The 21,076-nt window shown below is 52.9% G+C and overlaps 1 protein-coding gene across 2 annotated transcripts in view; it reads right to left on the bottom strand.

Moving 5' to 3' along the window:
• ADGRD1 (adhesion G protein-coupled receptor D1) overlaps positions 1 to 21,076 on the bottom strand; it is a 177,638-nt gene that overhangs the window by 14,579 nt on the left and 141,983 nt on the right. For both annotated transcript variants that reach the window (XM_006063071.4, XM_006063072.4), the window contains 5 exons: positions 20,531 to 20,634; positions 18,796 to 18,907; positions 16,127 to 16,280; positions 10,142 to 10,208; positions 7,762 to 7,828 (listed from right to left, as the gene is read on the bottom strand). In XM_006063071.4, the coding sequence (XP_006063133.4) occupies positions 7,762 to 7,828; positions 10,142 to 10,208; positions 16,127 to 16,280; positions 18,796 to 18,907; positions 20,531 to 20,634 (504 nt within the window). The remainder of the gene's footprint in view (positions 1 to 7,761; positions 7,829 to 10,141; positions 10,209 to 16,126; positions 16,281 to 18,795; positions 18,908 to 20,530; positions 20,635 to 21,076) is intronic.

Below are 21,076 nucleotides of genomic sequence, written 5' to 3'. Positions count from 1 at the left end.
ACAGTTAAGTGGGAGATGGTGGCTGTGGGTGAAACAAATCTTTCTATTTTCATGAAAATACAAAGCAGAAGCGGACCCAGCTCCCCACCTGCATTTCACTCGCCCTGGCTTGTGCCTGGCTGCAAACTGGGAAAGGCTCTGCAGTGAGGCGTCTGTAACGTGAATATCATCTATCTCATCAACTAAGTGTCTCTGCATTAGAATAGCCAACAAGCCACTTATGACAGAACATCAAACCAATAATTCAAAAGCTGCATTTCAGCAGAAAAAAAAAAGGCGGGGGGAGGATATACACTCAAGACCATGGGGACCTCTGCTGGGAGGAGGGAACATCGTGGCAGGGCTTCTGGGGTTCAGACCATGCTGTGTTTCTTGACCCGACTCCGGGCTAATCAGGTATTCATGAAAAATCACTGGGATGTGCCTACGATTTCCCAATGAAAGTATAGAGACACATATAGACATAGTAAATGCTGCAGTTTGTATCTTTACTTGTTTCTATGTCCCTATAGGCATTTATGGAGAAGGCAATGGCACCCCACTCCAGTACTCTTGCCTGGAAAATCCCATGGACGGAAGAGCCTGGTAGGCTGCAGTCCATGGGGTTGCTGAGAGTCGGACATGACTGAGCGACTTCCCTTTCACTTTTCACTTTCACGCATTGGAGAAGGAAATGGCAACCCACTCCAGTGTTCTTGCCTGGAGAATCCCAGGGACTGGGGAGCCTGGTGGGCTTCCGTCTATGGGGTCGCACAGAGTCGGACACGACTGAAGTGACTTAGCAGCATAGGCATTTATGACTCTGTATTTATATGTTTGTAACTGTAATTGTGCCCATTTCTGTATCTGTATTTAGGAATTGGTAACTGTATCCATGGGGCTTCCCTGGTGGCTCAGTGGTATAGAATCTGCCTGCCAGTACAGGAGACGTGGGTTCAATCCCTGGGTTGGGAAGATCCCCTGGAGAAGGAAATGGCAACCCACTCCAGTTTCTTGCCCAGAGAAGACTGGCAGGCTAGAGACCACAGGGTCACAAAGAGTCGGATATGACTTAGTGACTAAACAACTATATCCGTATCTATGTATCTTTATACAATGAGTTGACTCATTGGAAAAGACTTCTGATGCTGGGAGGGATTGGGGGCAGGAGGAGAAGGGGATGACAGAGGATGAGATGGCTGGATGACATCACTGACTCGATGGACATGAGTCTGAGTGAACTCCGGGAGCTGGTGATGGACAGGGAGGCCTGGCGTGCTGCGTTCATGGGATTGCAGAGTCAGACACGACTGAGCGACTGAACTGAACTGAACTGACTGATGTATCTTTATGCACCTGTATTTGTAGAGTCACACAACCACTCTGGCTTCTTCCTAGGTGAGAAGTGGTTGTTGTTCAGTTGCTCAGTTGTGTCCAACTCTTTTCAACCCCATGGACTGCAGCACACCAGGCTTCCCTGTCCTTTTCCCGGAGTTTCCTCAAACTCATGTCCATCGAGTCAGTGATGCCATCCAACCATCTCATCCTCTATCACCCTCTTCTCCTGCCCTCAATCTTTCCCAGCATCAGGATCTTTTCCAATGAGTCAGTTCTTCACATTAGGTGCCCAAAGTACTGGAACTTCAGCTTCAGCATCAGTCCTTCTAATGAATATTCAGTGTTGATTTCTTTTAGGATTGACTGGTTTGATCTGCAGTCCAGGGGACTCTCAAGAGTCTTCTTCAGCACCATAGTTTGAAGGCATTTATTCTTTGGCACTCAGCCTTCTTTATGGTCCAACTCTCACATCCATACATGACTACTGGAAAAACCACAGCTTTGACTATACAAAACTTTGTCAGCAAAGTGATGTCTGCTTTTTAATACATTGTCTAGGTTTGTCATAGCTTTTCTTCCAAGGAGCAAGCATCTTTTAATTTCATGGCTATAGTCACCGTCCACAGTGATTTTTGGAACCCAAGAAGATATTACCTGCCACTGTTTCCACTTTTTCCCCATCTATTTGCCATGAAGTGACGGGACCAGATGCCATGACCTTAGTTTTTTGAATGTTGTTTTCAGCCAGCCTTTTCACTCTCTTCTTTCACCTTCATCAAGAGACTTTTTAGTTCTTCACTTTCTGCCTTAAGGATGGTATCATCTGTTTATCTGAGGTTATTGATTCCAGCTTGTGCCTCATGCAGCCTGACATTTCACCTAGTGTACTCTGCATATAAGTTAAATAAGCAGGGTGACAATATACAGCCTTGACATACTCCTTTCCCAGTTTTGAACCAGTCCATTGTTTCATGTGAGAGGACTTTAAATCTCCAGACTTTTCTCTTCCCTGGCTTGGAGGCTCTCTCCCCAGTGGGGCTGGCATGGAACAAGCCCTTTAGGGGGCTCAGGTTGTGTCCCTGCTTCTGTAAGACCTGCTGGCCCCATAGGTACATCTGCACTCAGGCTCACTGAAGTCACCCAGGGAATGACATCCGTGTCCCTTCATAATCAGGTAGGATGGTTTGTGAAGGGACAGTTGGGAGGGGGGGGTCAGTATCTGACAGTGGGGTAAAGGATGAGCTGTTCCCAGAAGGGGCTTGGATCTGCCCTTCCCCAGCCCCCGCCATGGGCCCAGCAGGCATCACCGTGACAATCTCTGTCCCCCAGGTTCCTGCCCTCCAAGATCAACCTCACCAGGACACACAGAAACCACATGCCCCAACATGAACCTGCACCTTGCTGAAGTGTTTTAGTTTAAAATTTCCGGGTGTTTTTTAAATGCATGGGATATGCAAGCAGGTAGCCCCCAGACATGAATCCCTCTGGAGGGAACCCCATCCCATTGCATCCGTCCAGACATTTCTTTCCCACAGACATACTCATGTGAGCCTGCACCCAGACAGAACTGTGCACACTTTACACAATGGGGCCAGGCCCTACCTGGGTCCTGAAAACTGCTGTCCTCAGGGGGCCCCTCTGAACAATGGGGAACAACTCAACATGCAAAACCCAGGGTCCTCAGAGGAGACAAGGAACATGAGACACACCCAACTGCAGCCAGCGTGAGCCCTGAGGCTCAGAGAGGCTGGGTCTCTGGACCCCTCCACTGCGTCCCCCAGCCCAGGGTCTGCATGATTTTTCTCTCAAGGTTCAAGTAGCAAATACTTTTGGCTTTCTAGGCCTCACAGTCTCTACTGAAACAACTCAATGGCTGCAGCATGACAGCCGCTGCAGACGACTTGTAAGTAATCACCTGTGCTGCTGCACAGGATTTACCACGTGGGCCACAGCCCGCTGACCCTGCACTCGATTGTGAAGTCGCTGAACAGTTCTAGGCCTACACCTCCCTCCTCATCATCCAGGGCTCCCTGACTTCCCCTGGCCCTCCTCAGACCCCAAGCTGGCTCCACGGTGGGATTCCCCTGGAGCTCTGAAAGGTCCTGGAGCCCACATCCAGTAAATCTAGAACCTCTAAGGTGGGAACTGCTCCCATGCTCCCCAGTAACTCCCTTACTAACCAGTTTGAGAACTGCAGTCCTCAGGTGTTGATGGCTGATGTCAAGGAGAGGGGCTGGAGTGGGGCTGGAGGTAACACCGCCCCCAGGGAGGACAGTGGGGCTCCAGTGATCCTGGAGGACTCAAGGTGTGGGGACCCTGCTGCAGCTGGACCCCATGCTGCATGGGTAGGGGGTAAGGATCCAGGCAGGGCAGCCTTGGATCCCCTGCTGTCACTGACTGAAGTCAGATGAAACACTCAGATCACCCAGGGAGTCGGAGGGGGCGATGCTGCCGAGCCCTCCAGACCTGGTGGGTTAGGTCAGCACAGACAGAACAGGGGACTTACACATTCAACTACTCCCCTTCCACCCCTGCCCGCCACCCATGCTCTGACCAGGAGGGTTTAATTGTCGGGGGGACTGGAGTCAGTCTGAGCCTATGTCTCCATTTGGGTGACAAAGTGAAGGGTCTTCCCTGACCCCAGGAGCAGGAGGCGAGAGTGCCCGCCAGGTCGCTCACGGGGGCCTCTGTCATCCTGTGAAAGGCTGGGTGTAACATGACTGTAGACAGTCTTCACACAGCCCTGGGACAGGGGACAGCCTGGACTGAAAGCTCAGGGACACGTCACCACAGTAACGTGCCACCTCCTGCAGCTGAAAGCAATTAACTGAAGAACCCAGGTCTGTGCTCAGAGCCCGGAGTTCACGCAGAGGAGGGACACCTGAGCTGACAGTCCCACCCCTTCCCCAACCTGGTGGCCCTTCCTGGAAGGAGCCCTCCTTCACAGAGCAGGTGTGCGTCGCTCTGGCCTTGAAGAGACAGCTGTGCCCCCTTCCCTCATGGCGGTGACCCAGCTACATGATTCTGACTACCCGTGACAGACAAAGAAAGAAAACACCCAAGCACCACAAGGGAGCCAGCAATTGGAGATGGGGTGCCTGGGACATTGGCTCCTGCGAGACAGAGGAGCTGAGGGCAGAGGGATAGTGTTGGGCCCCAGGGAGTCTGTGGCCAAGGCTGCACTACCGCTGCAGACAGGAGTGTGGCCTGTGGGGGATGGAGCAGCCCCTGCCACCCACTGTCCTGCTTGAGGGAATTGGGGATGCACTCCTGGGCCCTCCTCTTCTGAGTCTCGTCCACATCCACACAGGTCACCCCTCCACCCCAGGCAGAAGGGGCACAGTATCAGGAGGGGCACTTGGTTGATGCCCACCCCTCCCACCAGGGCTCCACGTGGATCCTACAGATAGCCCAGGGGCCCTGAAGCCCCACAGAGCTGGGAGTGCAGCCCCGCCTCACCTCTGGCACAGATGCTTGAAGGCTGGGACCACTGGGGATCCAGGAGGCTTGTAGCACCCCCCACCAACTCCCCATCTCCTGCTTGTACCTGTGGACACCCCAGAGCCCACATCACCTGGAAGGAGATGGGCATGGAGGGCAGTGAGTCAGTGCAGCCAGAACGAGGGGATCGTGTGCGGGACTGGCACCACCCACCCTCCCTCGGGTCCCAGACAGACAAGGACACCACAATGAGGTCCCTTCTCTGCCCTTCCGGAAATCCTTTACCAAGAAGATGCTGCTGCACTTTGTGTGGCATGAGGAGGCCTGAGTGGAATTTTAATTAAGAAGCAGGAAGCCACGTCTTCAGGCATCTTCCCTTGGACACATTTCTAATTAACCACCAGGGCCCACGGCTTCAGTCAGTGCCAGTGAATATGCAACAAAGTCAAAAAGAAGATTTCAAATCAGCAGCTGGGCAAGAGAGCAGGGGGTGAGAGAAAGGAGGGCTGGGTTCACAATATTTAGGCAATATCCACATGGGGGAGGGGAGCAGGGTGGTGGCTTCAGTGCCATCCGCAGACCCTCTCTAAGTCCATCCTCTCACCACCATCACTGGTGACATGGGACCTTGGGTTTGTCATTAGGACTGGGAGGCGATGAATAAGGACACCGAAGGCACAAGTGTCTCCGGCTGGAGTCCCTTCCCATGCCTTCAGTATCAGGGTCGCCCAGGGGTGCTTCAAAGACAGCACCCTTTGGAGAGGTAATAAACACAGCCTGGATCCCACCCTGGGGGTGTGTGGAGAGCATGCTCTGGAGTCCCAGCCCAGATTGTGAAGAGTGTGTTCTGTGGATGCTCAGGGTGGGCAGGAGGGATGTGGGGGAGGTTCCCCGGTGTCAGTCCCCAACACCTGAGAGGAGAGATGTTCAGACTGGGACAGCATGGGGATGCCTCAGCCCTAACCAGACCCCAGATACTGAGCAGGGTGCAAGGATGCTGTTCCCCTCTCCCCAAAGCCTCCTCCCCACAGGGCTTCCTGAGAACCCCCACCTCCAGACCCTGGAGTTCAGGGGGGTGATCCCTGGGCAGTCATGTGGTTCAGGCCGAACAATCATCGGTTTCCAGCTCAGCCTCCGTTATTGGCTCTGGGACAGGCACCTGACCCACAGAAGCCAATCAGAATCTGCCCTGGGACTTCTGCTAGGACTGCTGGGAGCAGTGCCTTCCTCCCCACCCTGAGCTGCAGAGCTGGAGGATGTTGTTAGGGTGCCAGTTCCATCACTTCCTCCCCAGGAAAGCCTGATCCAGATGGAGCCAGCAAGGAGGCAGTGGGGTCAAGAGCTAAGTAGGAGATACCAGCTGACAGCACTGAGTGCCCAGAACCAGCCAAATCTGATTCCCCCTGTGCTTCCCAGGACTGAGCCTTTTCTGCTCAAGAGAGCTCAAGCTGGTTTACTAGCACCTGAGAAGAAGGAAGAGGATACCAAGAGGAAGATGGCAAGGAGAAGGGGAGGAGGAGAGGAAGGGCACATCTAAAGCAATCACTGGCCAGGAGTTTATCATTCAATCTGCTCCTCTATAAAACAGAAATCACCATCTCTTCAAGTAGCTATTTTAAGGGCAAGGAAAAGAGACATTTAATGTAAAAACATCTTTTTTAAAAGATCTCTATAAATTTGAACCTTTATCATTAATGTTAAATAACTTCACCAGAAACCAAGTATAAGGATCCAGGGTTAGAACTGTGACCTGCTGCTGCTGCTAAGTCGCTTCGGTCATGTCCGACTCTGTGCGACCCCACAGACGGCAGCCCACCAGGCTCCCCCGTCTCTGGGATTCTGGAGGCGAGAACACTGGAGTGGGTTGCCATTTCCTTCTCCAATGCATGAAAGTGAAAAGTGAAAGTGAAGTCACTCAGTCGTGTCTGACTCTTAGCGACCCCATGGACTGCAGCCTACCAGGCTCCTCCATCCATGGGATTTTCCAGGCAAGAGTACTGGAGTGGGGTGCCATTGCCTTCTCCGAGAACTCTGACCTAGGCCTAGTCAATCAGAGCATTTCATTCCTCTGGGAGGGCTGGCCAATCAGGACAGTCCATTCCTCTGGCCAATCAGAACATTCTGTTTCCACTGGCCTCAGTGAAGGCTGGCCAATCAGAACATTCCATTCTTCTGGCCAATCAGAGCATTTTGCTCCTCTGACCTCAGTGAGGGGGTCCATGGCAGGCAGAGTTCCAAGTCAAGCCCATTAGAAATGAAGAGAATTGATCCTAGGATTTTGTGGGACATGTCAGCAGAACAATAACAGGAAGAGCAAAGGAGTTTTTTCCCCCTAAGACGGATAATGGAATTTTGTATGGTCCTAAAAGTTTCTTACCAGCATCTGGGGCAGCCTAAAAATGGAGCCAACTTATAGGAAAACAGAGCTGAGATGTGAGAAGCCAGAAACACGTGGAGATGGCCACGTCTGAATCTTGAACCCAGCAGTCACAGCAAGCATTCCTGACTATGAGTTTATAAATCCTGATTTCTGTCAACCTCTCTGAGTAGGTCCTTCATAATCACAGGAGTTCTGTTACCTGTGGTTCCCAGGGAGCTTTGACTAAAACTTCCTAACGCAGCCTTGGATCCTGCATCTCCTTGACCATGGAGATGTGCATGTGAGGAAATTATGAAAGAACAGTGAGGAGGAAAAGAACCAGCTGGGTCTGCATTGCCCCTCCTGGGTGCACATCCATACCGGTTGCTTTGGCGGGAAAAGCACCAAGGGCCTTAATCCAGTCTGCATTAAATCTGAAAACATGGCCGACCTTGCCAAGTTCTCTTGGAGTAATGAGGCTCTGGGTCACGGGCCACAAGAGGGGCTGTAACAGGACTGATGCTGCCACAGCCTCGGACATTACTCCCAGGGATCCCAGCCCCATCTCCACACAGCCCAGTGCTCCCTCTACTCCACTACGCCCAGCCCCGCCCAGCTCCGTGCCCACAGGACAGAGAACATACCACGATGATGAACAGGGCAGGGGCCACGAAGGCCCAGATGGCGCCATTCCCGAGTGATAGCCAGCAACTGCAGAGGGAGACAGACGGTTACTTCAGTGCATCACCCCACCCACTCCAGCACAGGGGCCCTGCATCCAGAACAGGACAGGGACAATGTGGGCATGGTGACAATAATGCGTTAATCCCAACAGACGTGCCCGTATCCTGCTCACAATTTCAAGAGCACTCCACTCTTGGGAAGAACGTTCTGGGTCTGCAGACCGGCTCAGGGAAAAGAAGGCTTTTACAGGTCACCTAGTTAGTGAAAAACTTCACCATCTCTGAAGAGTCTAGCCAAAATCCAACAGAGGCTTTAATTTTATTATGATAAATAGGCTTTTGTCTATTGGAGGAGTGAGGAGGCATTACGTGGCACAGGACTGACCATCTTCATCGGCTCATCAGCTATCTGTCAGTGCCCCTCCTGGCGGTGCCCCCTCAGCTGAGAGGAATGGTTCCCCAGTGGATCCCAGCCAGGGCTCTGACTTCCAGAGAAGCCTTGTCTGGGATGTAGGGTCCAGTTTTAAGGTTGTGAAATTCCTCCTGGATTCCGAGATGTGATTCCAGGGGCTCAGGCAGGACCGCCAGCCATTCTACTACCTCATTTCTCTCCAAAGCCTCAGAATTGCCAAGAGCCTGGGTGTCCCTTAGACACATCCCTCCCTGGATCTGGGTGCAGCCCCAGGGGCCTGGCACACCCTCCGGGATCTGGTCAGGCCCACGACACATCCTCACTGACTCAGGACGTGAATGTCACCCGGTCACTCACTCACAGCTACTTAAGGAGCCTGACCCCGCCCCCAGCTCCGCAAACCCAGAGACACATCATCCCCTGAAACTCCATAGCGCCCCCCCAAGGCAGGCGCTCTGATGACGTTCGCCCTGCAGAGGAGGAGGCTGAGGCCCAGGGAGGTTAGGGGACCCAAGTCCATGCTCCTGCACCTGCCTTTCTGGCCCCAGTCCTCCCCCAACCTGAGACCTCCTGGATCAGGAGACATGAAGTGCCCCAGACACGTGACAGTGCCTGTAAGAGGCTTGTTCCTGTCTGGAACCCAGACCCTGGGGAAAGAGCCTCCTGTCTGAGGATGCGCCATCTCCCATGGAAACACACGGCGAGTACAGTGGTCTCCAACCCAGGCTCCCTGAGAGGGTGATGGCTCTGCAGGAGGAAGCCCATGCTTTCCACTGTTGTCATGCAGAGTGCTAAGTGGACGGGTGTCCTCAGATCCCCCATCCCCACCAGACACTCAGTGACCCTCTGGACATTTGCCAAGGATGCCTCGCTCTCAGGCACATGAGTGGATAAGAGGTTTATATCAGACTCAGACCCTGGAGCTGAGCCACATGCTGTGGGCGGCCAGCATCTGCACTCCCAGATGGAAAGACACTGAACAAATGCCAACGAGATGTGTTTGAGACGAAATTTCTTCTTTTAATTTGCACCTTGACTTTGGATACCACGCAGGCTTGCAAGGAATGGGCCAGAACAGTGGTTGTTTAATCATTCTTATTTCAGTATGCACTCAGACAGCACTTTCTTTAAAAGCCTCATCTCCAGGAAATTGTTGCCCTAAAGTGGAATAAGCCAGATTCCTCCCAGTTTAGTGACTCAGTTGAGAAATTATCTCAGGCTGAAGCTGTGACCAAGTTTAACTCCCTCTCTCTTCTTAAACTCTCTCCATGGTGTTTTCTCTCAGTGGCTCAAGGGGGCAGCCTCCTAAAGACGGTTGAGCTAAAGCCTTTTTCTCTTTGGGAGGAAAGGAAATCAACTTTCTAGAACCTGAACACCTGGCCTGGCTGCACAGCACCAACCCAGCCTCTTCTTGATTCAACTCTGGACCCACCAGCTGCAGTTTCAAAACGGTGGCATGAGGTCTAGAACATACAGGGTCCCATCTGCTGCCGCCCCCGCGAGGAGAACCTTGGGGCCCACTGCTGACACGCGCTGGTCTACACGCACACAGTCTTATGTTCACTGGGCTGTAACTGAATGAGACTTCTTATGAACTAAGCACTTGCTGACCAACCAAGGAAAGGACTCGACACAAAACTGGGCTCCACAGGGGACCAGACAGCATGTCTAGGAAAACTGCATGGATGGAAAGTTCCCATTAGAAACCTGTACTGGCCGCCCAGTCCTGGAGGCACTAGAACGCCCTCATTGCTAGCTTCAAGGTGGGAGAAAGCCCAAAACACTTTTTTAAAAAAAACTGTCAGGGCTAGAAGATGCCAGCCTTGGACAGACCCCTCCCCCAGAAGAACACAGGAAGACAAGGAGCCGGGGCCATGGGGACCCTCCCCACGGGAGTCCTGCCAACACAGGAATCACTGTTTCACTTACTTCTTACTTGTTCCATAACTGTCCATGGCAAAGACTATTGAAATGATACAGATCAGAAGAGGAAAACCTGCAGAAAATGAGAGCAGAGTATTGTATTAGCCACTCTCTTTTGATGCATTTATTCATTTTATACCTGACGGATACAAAAACCTGTGTGCTGAGTGCTGAGGGCACAGAACAGCCTCTAGGCTCCAAGGACTTAGAGTCTAAACAAAGAGATAACACACAGGTGCATTTTAGGGCAGATCCGTTATTAATCTATTCTTTATCTGAAAACAACCACTTCTGGCTGCTCAGAAAGCAGCCGTGCATCCTCCGGGCCTCTGACTGATCAGTGCCATGAGCACAGGGTCTCCCTCTGCTCCCCTGCAAGGAAGGGACAGCAGGAGGTGCGGAGACAGCAAGGGGTCCCTTCCACCCACTGACCCTCCCCTCCAGGAGAAAGGGCTCCCGACCAGGAAACTGCACTTGGCAGATTCCAAGGAAAAAAGGGTGGGGGGATACATTACAACAAGTGGCTCTCTGTCGCCCGCCCCTGAGCTGAGTCTGTCCCGCCCACGGGAGACCAGCTCCAGGACCCAGAGGGAAGCCTGCTCCTCTTCCCCCCCACCCCCACTCACTCCAGGCCTGGGACCTGAAGGCCGCAGCCCTCCTGGGATGTTTGGCGGCTGGGATGTCTGGCAGCTCGGTCAGCAGACAGCACACCTGCCCTTTGGAGGATCAATTTTAAATTATCTTGAAAAGGAGTTTCTGGAGAAACATCCCATCTCTGAAACACTTTGATTTGATGTCAAAATAGTCTGCATCACAGGACGTCTGCATAAGACATCACCGGGGCTCTCACAGGAGAAGAGCAGCCTCTGGGGAGAGGTGCCGGGGCCAGGAGGAGTTGCGCCTCTCATCGCTGACCCACTACCACACTGGGTTCTCTACCCGCGTGCACAACCTCATAGGAGCCAGAGCCTTTCCAGGTGTTGGAGCCACTGGCTGCCTCCTGCCTTGATGGACCCAGAGTCACAGGAGACAAGCGGAGACCTGGAACCAGGCCCCCACCCTGCTGCTCACTCACTGAGAGCCTCCATTTCCTCAGATGTCACAGAGAACCCCCACTGCCTGGCTTACTTGGGGTGGGAGGAATACACGGGACCTGAGATGGTGAGGGACCTTGGGGGCATCGCACAGCAAGGTCCCCCCACTCCCATCTTCCCGAGGAAGCCCAAGCCTCGGGGTGCAGGAGAAGCAGGTACTGCAGGAGCACTGGGTCCACAGGACAGCCTGGCAGGTGCACATGGGGCCCTGCAGAGTTCCCAGGGCCCCATTGGATGGGCTCTGAAAGGTGCAGGAAGAACTGGAGGTGCCAGAGAGGATAGATTTTCAAACTCAGTGGCTGAGGCTTCACTTGGAGCCGCCACACCTCTCTCCGCTGATCGTGGCCATGGCGGGGGCCCAAGTCAGAGGCTGTCATCTCTTTACTGCCCAGAGTTAAATGAAGAGTAGAAGCTTCTTTTTCTGCCTTCACAACTGCAGTGTGATGTGTTTCTCCCATGATCCCCAAAGCAACACTGACAGTCCTTGGTCGCAGCTTCCCCTGCACCATCCTCTGTGTCCTGCAGAGGACAGGCCACGGAAAGGTGACCAGAAGGGTCTGAGAAGAGGGCAAGCTCCACTCTGCTTTCTCTGAAACACGCTACAGGAGCCACAGGGATCGGGTGAGTGTGTTGTTAAGAAGGAAAAGTCACAGGCAGCAGGAGGATGAGCATGGGAGCAGGATGCAGACATCAGCCAGCAGGAAGAGCCTGGGCTTTGGAGCCAAATGACACGTGGTTCTAGCCCCAGGGCCAACCTGGACCAGCTGTGAAGCCTCAAGGGCTCGGCTGAACCTCTCTGGGTCACCAGGTTCTCACTCTGTAAATGGAGGTGACATCAGGCTACTTATTGTGAGGACCACACGAGCTGAGCTGTGGACGTGGTCCAGGAGGCACTGATGTACAAAGTCCATCTCTGTACAATAACCTCCACTATTACTAACAAACTCAGATGTCTTTTCCACTGTTGCTATCATCTGAAATTCACACCTCAATAACCCATGCAGACACGTGACCTGCTTCCTGCAAACAACTTGAAGTCCCTCTGGCCCTGTCCAAGGATGCTGACCTTATGGAGCTCAAGAAGTGCTCTCTTTAGGCTTCCCTGGTGGCTCAGTGGTAAAAAATCGCCTGCCAATGCAGGAGACATGGGTTCAATCTCTGGTCCAGGAAGAGCCCATATGCCATGGTGCAACTAAGCTCGTCCACCACAACTATTGAGCCTGTGCTCTGGAGCCTGGGAGCTACAACTACTGAGCCTATGTGCCCTGGAGCCCGTGCTCTGAAACAGGAGAAGCCACCGCAATAAGAAGCCCGTGCATCGGAACTAGAGAGTAGTCCCTACTCTCTGCAACTAGAGAAAAGCCCACGCAGCAGAAAAGACCCAGTACAGCCAAAAACAAGCAAATAAATAAATCTTTTAAAGAAAGCAGTGTTCTCTTTGGAATGTGGTGACCTTTCAGAGGAACCACATTGGCTGTTGCCTCCTAAGACTCAGGGAAGTGGGGAGGGGTGATGTAAGGAGTGACCAGAAGGAGCATTGCTATGAAATATTAACCTGGACACACAGAGCAACACATGGAGAGGATGGATAATGTGAAATCCAACACAGGGGCAGGGAGGTCTCAGCAGAAAGGGGCAGAGAGATAACAATGCCAGGAGACAAGTGGTCCACCCCTCTGGTAGAAGTCACTGAGGCCGTATTCTGGATGCCTCGCTCTGGGCACATGAGAGGTTTGCACTTCCTTATCCAAGGCTGTTGGATCATCGACTCCTTCTGGGCAGTGAGTTGTGAACAGAAGGGACACATGCCTCTATCAGTTAAGTGTTTCATTTCCAGGGTGATATCCACCCAGACCATCTTCTCTCTCACAGCAACCAGCTATGGCTCAAGGCAGCAACTTCCCCATCACCCTGGGCTGCTGAGGGACTGCCCTGAGCAGAGCCCCTCTGAGGCCACCAGCCCACTGAGGATACACAGTGTACACAGGAGACAAACGTTGCTGTTTTCAACCGATGTGAGTTGGAAGCCGCTTGTTATGGCAGCGTGACCTAGCCTGTCCTGACTGATACACCTCCCAAGATCTCGGTACTATCTCACTTCCCTGGGACACCAGCACGATTTCAGAGAAAGGCAGGGTCCAGAATGAACTACGATGAAGTTTTCAACCCTAGGTGAGTGAAAGTGAAAGTGTTAGTCGCTCAGTCGTGTCCCAGTCTTTGCCACCCTATGGACTGTAGCCCACCAGGCTCCTCTGTCCATGGGGATTCTCCAGGCAAGAATACTGGAGTGGATTGCCATGCCCTCCTCCAGGGGATCTTCCCAACCCAGGGATCGAATCTGGGATCTCTTGCATTGCAGGCAGATTCTTTACCATCTGAATCACCAGGGAAGCCTAGATGAGTGGATGCTCACAAAAGAAATGAAGTCATAACAGAGAAAAATGAAGTAAGCTGCATTTCTTTCGCTTCTGAGTTTATGATCATTTCTCTGACCACTTTTGAATTTGTGGTCAGAGATTCATGTCTGCTGCACCAACACGTAAACAAACACTCAACTGTTTATCACTCACCCCCTCTCCTGGTTCCCAGGTGGACTCCTTGAGGACACAGGTTACATTTTACCCACCTTACAAGTTCAAGCATAGGGCCTGACATATAGAAAAACCCTGGGTAGGTTGTTCATGGGACACCTCCAATTCCAAGTCAGCTAAAACCACAATCCTTGAGTTTCAAAAAATGATACCGTTTGAAGGTCGCTGTAAGAGCAGGCTGAAAATCTCTAGGGAAGTGGCCTCTCTCTGGGGGATCCTTCCTATAGGTGACCTCCCAGGGCCTTGGATCAGCCTCCAGCTTCCTCCTAGTTAATAACTGCATGTAGAGAGAGTCCAGCCACCTGCAGACTGTCTGTACTCAGGCCCAGAGCTAAGTCTAACCAATCTTAAGGAAGGATGCAGTTCTGAGCCCTGATGAAATCAGTTAAGGGGACGCAGACTGGAGACAGAGGTGGCAGGCCTGCTGGAACCCATCCCAGCCCTCTGTTTGCAGGGAGTCTCCGATGGAGGCTGTGGAGGCCTAAGAACACCCACAGGGAAGACACTGGGACCAGAAACCACACAGTCACAGCCACTGCTGTCAAGCAGGAATGGAAACTCAGGGTTTCCAGATCTCCTCATTTTTCAAAAGAACCCCATAATTTTATGTAAACCTTCTCCATTTTTATATATTGGCAGATATTTCATTGTTTTTCCTCTAATACATTGCAGGCTAAAGAAGCCATCCTTCATGGCTGGATTGTGACCCCCACCTCTACCCTGAACCAGCATAGATGGCTCCTGTCACTGCAGAGACAAATTCCACACTAAATTCATTTCAGCCGTCCTTGCTGTGGCTATGGGGTGTGCATGTGTGCACACGCACGTGTGTGCATGCGCACGTACACACAAATCCAAACTGTATGGCCATTTCCATAAAGAAACTAGTCATCACAGGTGGTTGATCACACATCATCCTGTAAATGCTTACTAAATGAAGCATTTAGTAAGCTTACTAAATGCTTACTAAATGAAGAAGTCAGAGGCAGGAGCAACCCACCTCTTTCAGGGAGTCACAGCAGGATGAAAGGAGACAATTATGCTTGAGTGGGGCCCGTGAGTCTCCTCTTTCTCCATTCCGTTAGCCAGCTCAAAGCACAAAATAAAATGTTTGTTTGCTCCCTGCACCATGAAGTGAAGTGAAGTGAAGTCGCTCAGTCGTGTCTGACTCTTTGCGACCCCATGGACTGTAGCCTACCAGGCTTCTCAGTCCATGGGATTTTCCAGGCAATAGTAATGGAGTGGATTGCCATTTCCTTCTCCAGGGGATCTTCCTGACCCAGGGATCAAACCCGGGTCTCCCACATTGTAGACAGACGCTTAAGACTGTGAAAATTAAATCTATTGCAAGAAAACTAGAAAGGAGTAGCAGGTCCCTGATGATGGACTAATGCTTTATAGCAAATGCAAGAATTCAAGATGTCCATTACTCTGGCCAGAAGCAGGGTCTCTTGTGCTCCGGTGCTCCACCACAAGATGGGCAAGGAGGAAGTTCAACAAACAAGTCACGTCGATGGGGAGGTAACTCCCAGGATAAAGTACTACCATAACTGATGAAAGTTAGCTTTTAAAAAAACATAAGCATATAAAGTCTCTGTAAATTTTCCTACGGGCTTGCTGCAAATTAAGAATTTATTCAAGAAAACCTACTAAAAATAGAGAGGAAAACAGAGAGACTAGGACACCTGGGCTACAATCTGCTCCACTCAAGGCAGGCATGGCTAACAAGACAGACGCCCTCCCCCGGGGCCCAATCCAAAGCCACAATATCTCCCTGGGGCAGACTGCCTGCATAGCTCATTCTCCCTAGCACCACGGTGCAGAAACTCTATTCCAGGTATGAGCAGCCAAGAGACTGGAATTCCTTTCCGCCTCCAACCACAACCCACAGTCTACAGAGTCCACCCACCGTGTGACTGGCTGGGAACACAGGGATCCGATTGCCCTCCCCCTAGGGCACCCATATACTGTGGTATTAGAGGCTACCGCCCCCGCCCAGCACCCTACACTAAAGCTGGGTGTCAATACAAGAGAAGCAGGCCACTGTTCCCGCACTGGCTCAGGAGCATGCCTCTGAGATCTTTACTAGACAGAAGGGAAGCCAACCATTAGAATAGAACACTCCAAAGCACTCCCCATGGGAACTGACTTTTTTGAAAAAGAGTTGTGGGGAAGTTCAAGACTAAGAGTACCTGGCCTCTTCAAGGTGTTTCACATGAAGATGAAATCGCAACCCACCGCTGCCCCGGGCCCCATCCCATCCCCACCTCCCCATCCCATCCCCACCTCCCATCTCATCCACCTACCCCATCCTATCCCATAGTAGTAGCGGTGCTTGCTATCTTCTGATCCAAAGACCTTGATCACCATGCTGTACAGATGCAAGCCTTCTACCAGCATCCACGCAAAGGCGCTCAGGAAGAAGTAGTGCAGGAGCATGGCCAGCACCTGGCACGGGGCCTAGGATCAACGCAATGCATAGAAAATAAGCTCTTTCAGGGTGTGAGCAGTGCGTGTTTGCTGTTGTCCCAACCTCCTTCCACAGATTTTCTGGGGGTGCCTTATGGTCATGTGGCTTCATTTCTTTCTGGAGAGTCATGTTTTGCTTTTCCCGGGGGGAAGTGATTTGAGTGGAGCACGTGACTCAAGCAGTAGCCAATCAGAACCCCTCCCAGGCACAGTGATTGGTTCATGACAGGGCAGGGAATTGGCCCGGCCAATCAGCATAAATATCCCCATCCCTGCCATGGGATTGGTCCAGGGGCGGGCATGTGACTGGCCAGGTGGATGGCCTGATCTCTGGAGGGGGCGGAGCCATCAGCAAACGGGTTTCCCTCATAGCTCCAGACCTAAGGACCCTAGCCTGGAGCTTATGAAGTAACGTTGGCTCTGCAGTCGGGAGGTGCTGCAGAGCAAAGTGTATGAGGGGAATGGAATTGAGGGGAAGAGACAAATCAGCATGTGATGTGTCTGTTTTAGTTCTCTACTTCAAGGTGTTGGTTATCTACCTGGAGCTGAACAGCCTGAGTGACACGGCCGCTTCTCTGGAGTTTACTCTCAAGGGTGTGTAATAAACAAGAAATGTACAAACTATCTGTAATGTCTGCTTTTCTTGGCTGTTCGGGGCACTGATATCCAGAAGGCCCACCTGCCTTCTCTCTGACTAGATGAGGAGGGCAGCTGTGCTCCTCTCCTCTGTTCAGAGCATCACGGGCATCTGGTCCCTCCTGCTCCTAGTGTTACGGCCACAGCTTCAGGCTCAGCCATGTGGCCTCAGATTCTCCCGGGACCTCGATCAGAAATTTCAACCCCTCTCCCCCCCGGGCCACTATGCTCTCTGTAAGTCCACAGCCACCCATCCCTAAGCTCAGATCAAAGGGCCAGGGAACCAGGAGTCAGGGAGGAAAACAAAGATGAAAACCAAGAACAACCATCTCTGTGGGGGCTCTATGTCCTGTCCCTCCCAAGGCCCCCTGGACAGTTAATTCTTTGGGGAAGAAAAAGGAACAAGTTGCTAAAATGCTGTGTTTCTTGTCACCAGGCTCTGTTAAAGTTAGATGTAAATATGGGACACATCTACTGTTTTTGTGGTCCCAGTATTCATGGCTCTGGGTCTTTCAGGACCCAGTTTCCCCTTTGGTGTGGGGAGCACCTTACCCCCCTATGCACACGAGGCTTGGACGAGACCAGCCACCACAGTCACCTTTCCTGTCTGCCACAGAGGTCATCCAGTGGGTGGATCACTCAAGCAGATCCACCCACTGGAGCCCTGCCTTGGATTTCAGACACATGGGCTCTGAGAGGGAGAATACTCCCGGGTCCCTGGGATCATCATCTGGACAGTGGATGCCTGGACCACTTCCCGTCCTGCTGCCATCACACCGCAGGAGCTCACTCCTCTCAGTGTGGCCCGGGCCAGCAGCATCACCCAGATACTGGATGGAAACAGGAACTCCAGATCCTGCTGAACCTGAATCTACATTTTAAGAAAATCCCATGTGATGATCCACAGTGGATTTTGAAAAGCATCCTGTAGGAGAGAATGAGGCTGGTGCAGGTTCTTCTGTCCACGGCACAGCCAAGAACTTCTTAGATGCTTGGTTGAACCCCTAAACCTGCGAGCAGAGGAAAGTGGATCTCTCCTTAGGCAGCAGCCCCAGGACAGGCAGGTGGGCTGAGGACACTGCTGGGCATAAGGATAAGAGGCTCTGCTGACCCTCAGGTAGGGGGATAAAGAGTTCATCTTCCTTTAGCCAAATATGATTGTATCCCAGGACCACTGATTCATACCGCTCGGGTCTCTTTCTGTCCTACTTTAGAGCAAGCCCATCTCTGCTTCTCCTTCCCATCAACCAGGCTTATAACCCACATCACCCAAGCCTGGGTCATTCTAGTCTCAGCATTTGACTTACTGTGAGATCTAAGACTTCCTAGCTCCCCAGAGAATTCCCTGCCTGATTCAAAGGGTACAGAAATGTGGGTCTAGGTCTTCACAGTCTGTTTGTGGAGAGCACCTGCCCTGGGTAGTCAGAGGAGGGGTGTGGCTGTGTGCAGTCAGAGCAGAAATGGAGAGAAGTGTCTGCAGCAAGACCGCACAAGGTCAGATTTTGGTCGGCACTTACCTGGGCGAGTCACTATAACCCTCTGTGCCTCAGTCCTGCCTCTGTGGCATCACTTCCTGGGCTTGATATGAGGATTAACTGAGTGGATCTATGTAAGCGCTCAGTACAGCGCCCAGCATGCAGTCAGGGCCATACCTGTCTTCACTACCAAGACTGATGTGAGCAGGGAGGCCAGTTCATGCCGGTCATCTTCCCTGTCTCTCCCAGAGGAACCACAGCCTGGCTATCTCGTGGTCTGAATTCGGAAGTGAAATCAGCAGGTGCCACCCCTGCTGATGCCCCCCTGGTGATAGGAGGAGGGGATGGGAGGGAGGCCCACTGTGGACTCATCAGGACTCAGGGGACCCACTCACCGTGCCTGGCTCAAAGTGGAAGCTGATGAGCAGCAGGACCTCGGCTACCAGGACAGCGCAGGACAGGTTGGCGTGGATGTGGTAACGCTGGTTCCGGATGGTGCTGACAGAGCTGGGGGCAGAGAGACACTGGCTCAGCTGTGGCTGCCCCCTACTGCTCCTCCAAGAACCACCAAAGAGGTCTTGATAAGCCTGCCTGGGTGCTGCCACTTCTGGTTATGAAGCATCAGTGCCTCCCTATTACTCCTGGAAATGACCCAGCTCATTCCACAGGCCCTGCAGGACCTGACCCTTGCCCATCACTCCGACTCAGCTCTTTCCTTCCTCTGGTCACAGACCCCTTTTTCTGGTTCTCCAAGATCCCCAGCCCGCTCCATCCTCGGCATCTTTGCACCAGCTATTACTCTGCAGTAAAGTCCCTCCCCGGGTCTCCCCTTAGAGAGAACTTCCTGAGCCTGAGGGAGCCCCACTTCCTCTCTGAACTGCCCTCAGGGCTCGGACGGCTGTGGAGATGTGTGTTCAGGCCTTTGCATCCTCACTTGTCATCTGCCTCCCCACCCCTGCCCCCAATCAGGCATGCTTTTACTGTCTGGGGTGCAACTGTGTTCTCAGAGGTGACTATAGGCCTGGGTGGGTTGGAGTGGGGGTGGTGATGGGTTTGGACTTGCTGAGTAAATGGCTGAGAAACAAGGGAATCAAAGCAGGAACATCCTGAGCGTAACACTGAGGCCCCTCCAAACCCGCCTCCATCTCCTCTCACCTGGCTCAGATCCCACCAGAAGCTCCTGTGTACAGTGGGAACCCCTGCTCCACCCCTCAAAGTGCCCAGGTCCCTGGTGGGCTGCAGCAGGGGCCCATGGAAGCTAACAGCCTCCCCTGCCATTGTGGCTGCAGATCCCGGACCAACCAAACCAGGGACCCCTCTAGACAGAGAGTCACCCAGGTGACCAGTGTCCTCAGGGAACAGGGCAGGTGAGGAGGGGTGCCAACTTCCAGGAGGAACCCCGTGACCAGAGGAAGCACCTGAGCGCCCCTTGAGACTGAGGCCCATCCAGGTGTGAGTAACACGCCCTTCTTAGAGGTCCAACAGCTCTGAGGGGAGTGTGCAAACCCATCTTCCCGGCTGACTGCCCAGACTCTCGGCTCTGATCTTGTTTTTCTGTCCCAGTCCTGAAAGAGCCATGGGCAGACTTAGCTGCCAGTATCCACTTGGTGGCGGGAGTTGGGGGTATCCCCTCAAGCTCTGACCAGACTGATGTGACTTCAGCCGGCGGAAGGGGCCCTCCAGGGATCTTACCCCTGGGGTTTCCAGCAGCCCAGCTCCACAAGGATCTGGCTGCTTTGATAACATTTTGGGGGGGGGGGGCGGGGGGTCCTCTGTTCTGGCACTCACCTGGTCAAAGGCCAGAAAGTCCTGTGGGCTGGGGAACTTTCCAGCTAAGCTCAAGTCAGGTGCCCTCCAATTCGACAACCCCTCCTCTCTCCTCCGTCTTTTCCAGCACCCCACAGGCCCCCCACACCCCAGATCTCAAAACAAAAGGTACTTGAAGAACAACCATCCACCTGTCACACACCGTGTGTGAATCTAAACAGAGGCCAGCATTTGCCGTCCCATCCCCACTCCCAGCCCAGTACAAGTGCCAGAAGGGAAATCGAGGTGGGCAGGGGTGGCACTGACATTCGCACGAAGCTGCCCAACCTCCTGGCCCCTGGAGGAGAACAGAAGATGACTCACGAGAGCACGGCGAAGGTGACCAGCGTGATGGCCAGGCAGAGCACGGACAGCGAGCAGCCGATGTAGCTGATGGACGAGAGCGCCACCTGGTGTCCGCGTGTGAGCTGTGCGGGAAGCAGAGCGGAGGTGGTCAGCCATCTGGTCCAGGTCCTACAGGGGGACTGGCCCAGTGGTTAGTACCGCCCGAGCCTGACTGAGGAGACGGAGGGTAGAGTTCAGGTTGGAAAGGGTCCCGGGCTAATGCACAGCTGAGCACCAGGTAGTCATCGGGCCGTTCTGAGTTGGTGGTGACTGACAGTCCCTGCCTCTGCCAGATACCCTGCTGTTGCCATCAAGAGGATGAGGCCTTTGATGTTGGCCCTTGGTTCTGTACATTTCAGATGCTCCAAACGGCTCCACCAATTTCTCAGATTCCTCCACCCACCAGTCTCTGTGAGCCTACTGCCTACCCCTCCCCCACCCACCCCCATGCAGCCTGCCTCCTCCGTGCCTCCCTGTCTAGAATGTGACATCCACAGCTGCCCAGGAGATGTAGTGTTTGCTTAA

This window comes from Bubalus bubalis, chromosome 17 (genome assembly GCF_019923935.1).
Source record: "Bubalus bubalis isolate 160015118507 breed Murrah chromosome 17, NDDB_SH_1, whole genome shotgun sequence".
Classification (NCBI taxonomy): Eukaryota; Metazoa; Chordata; class Mammalia; order Artiodactyla; family Bovidae; genus Bubalus; species Bubalus bubalis.
This window is presented reverse-complemented; position numbering and strand designations above follow the sequence as displayed.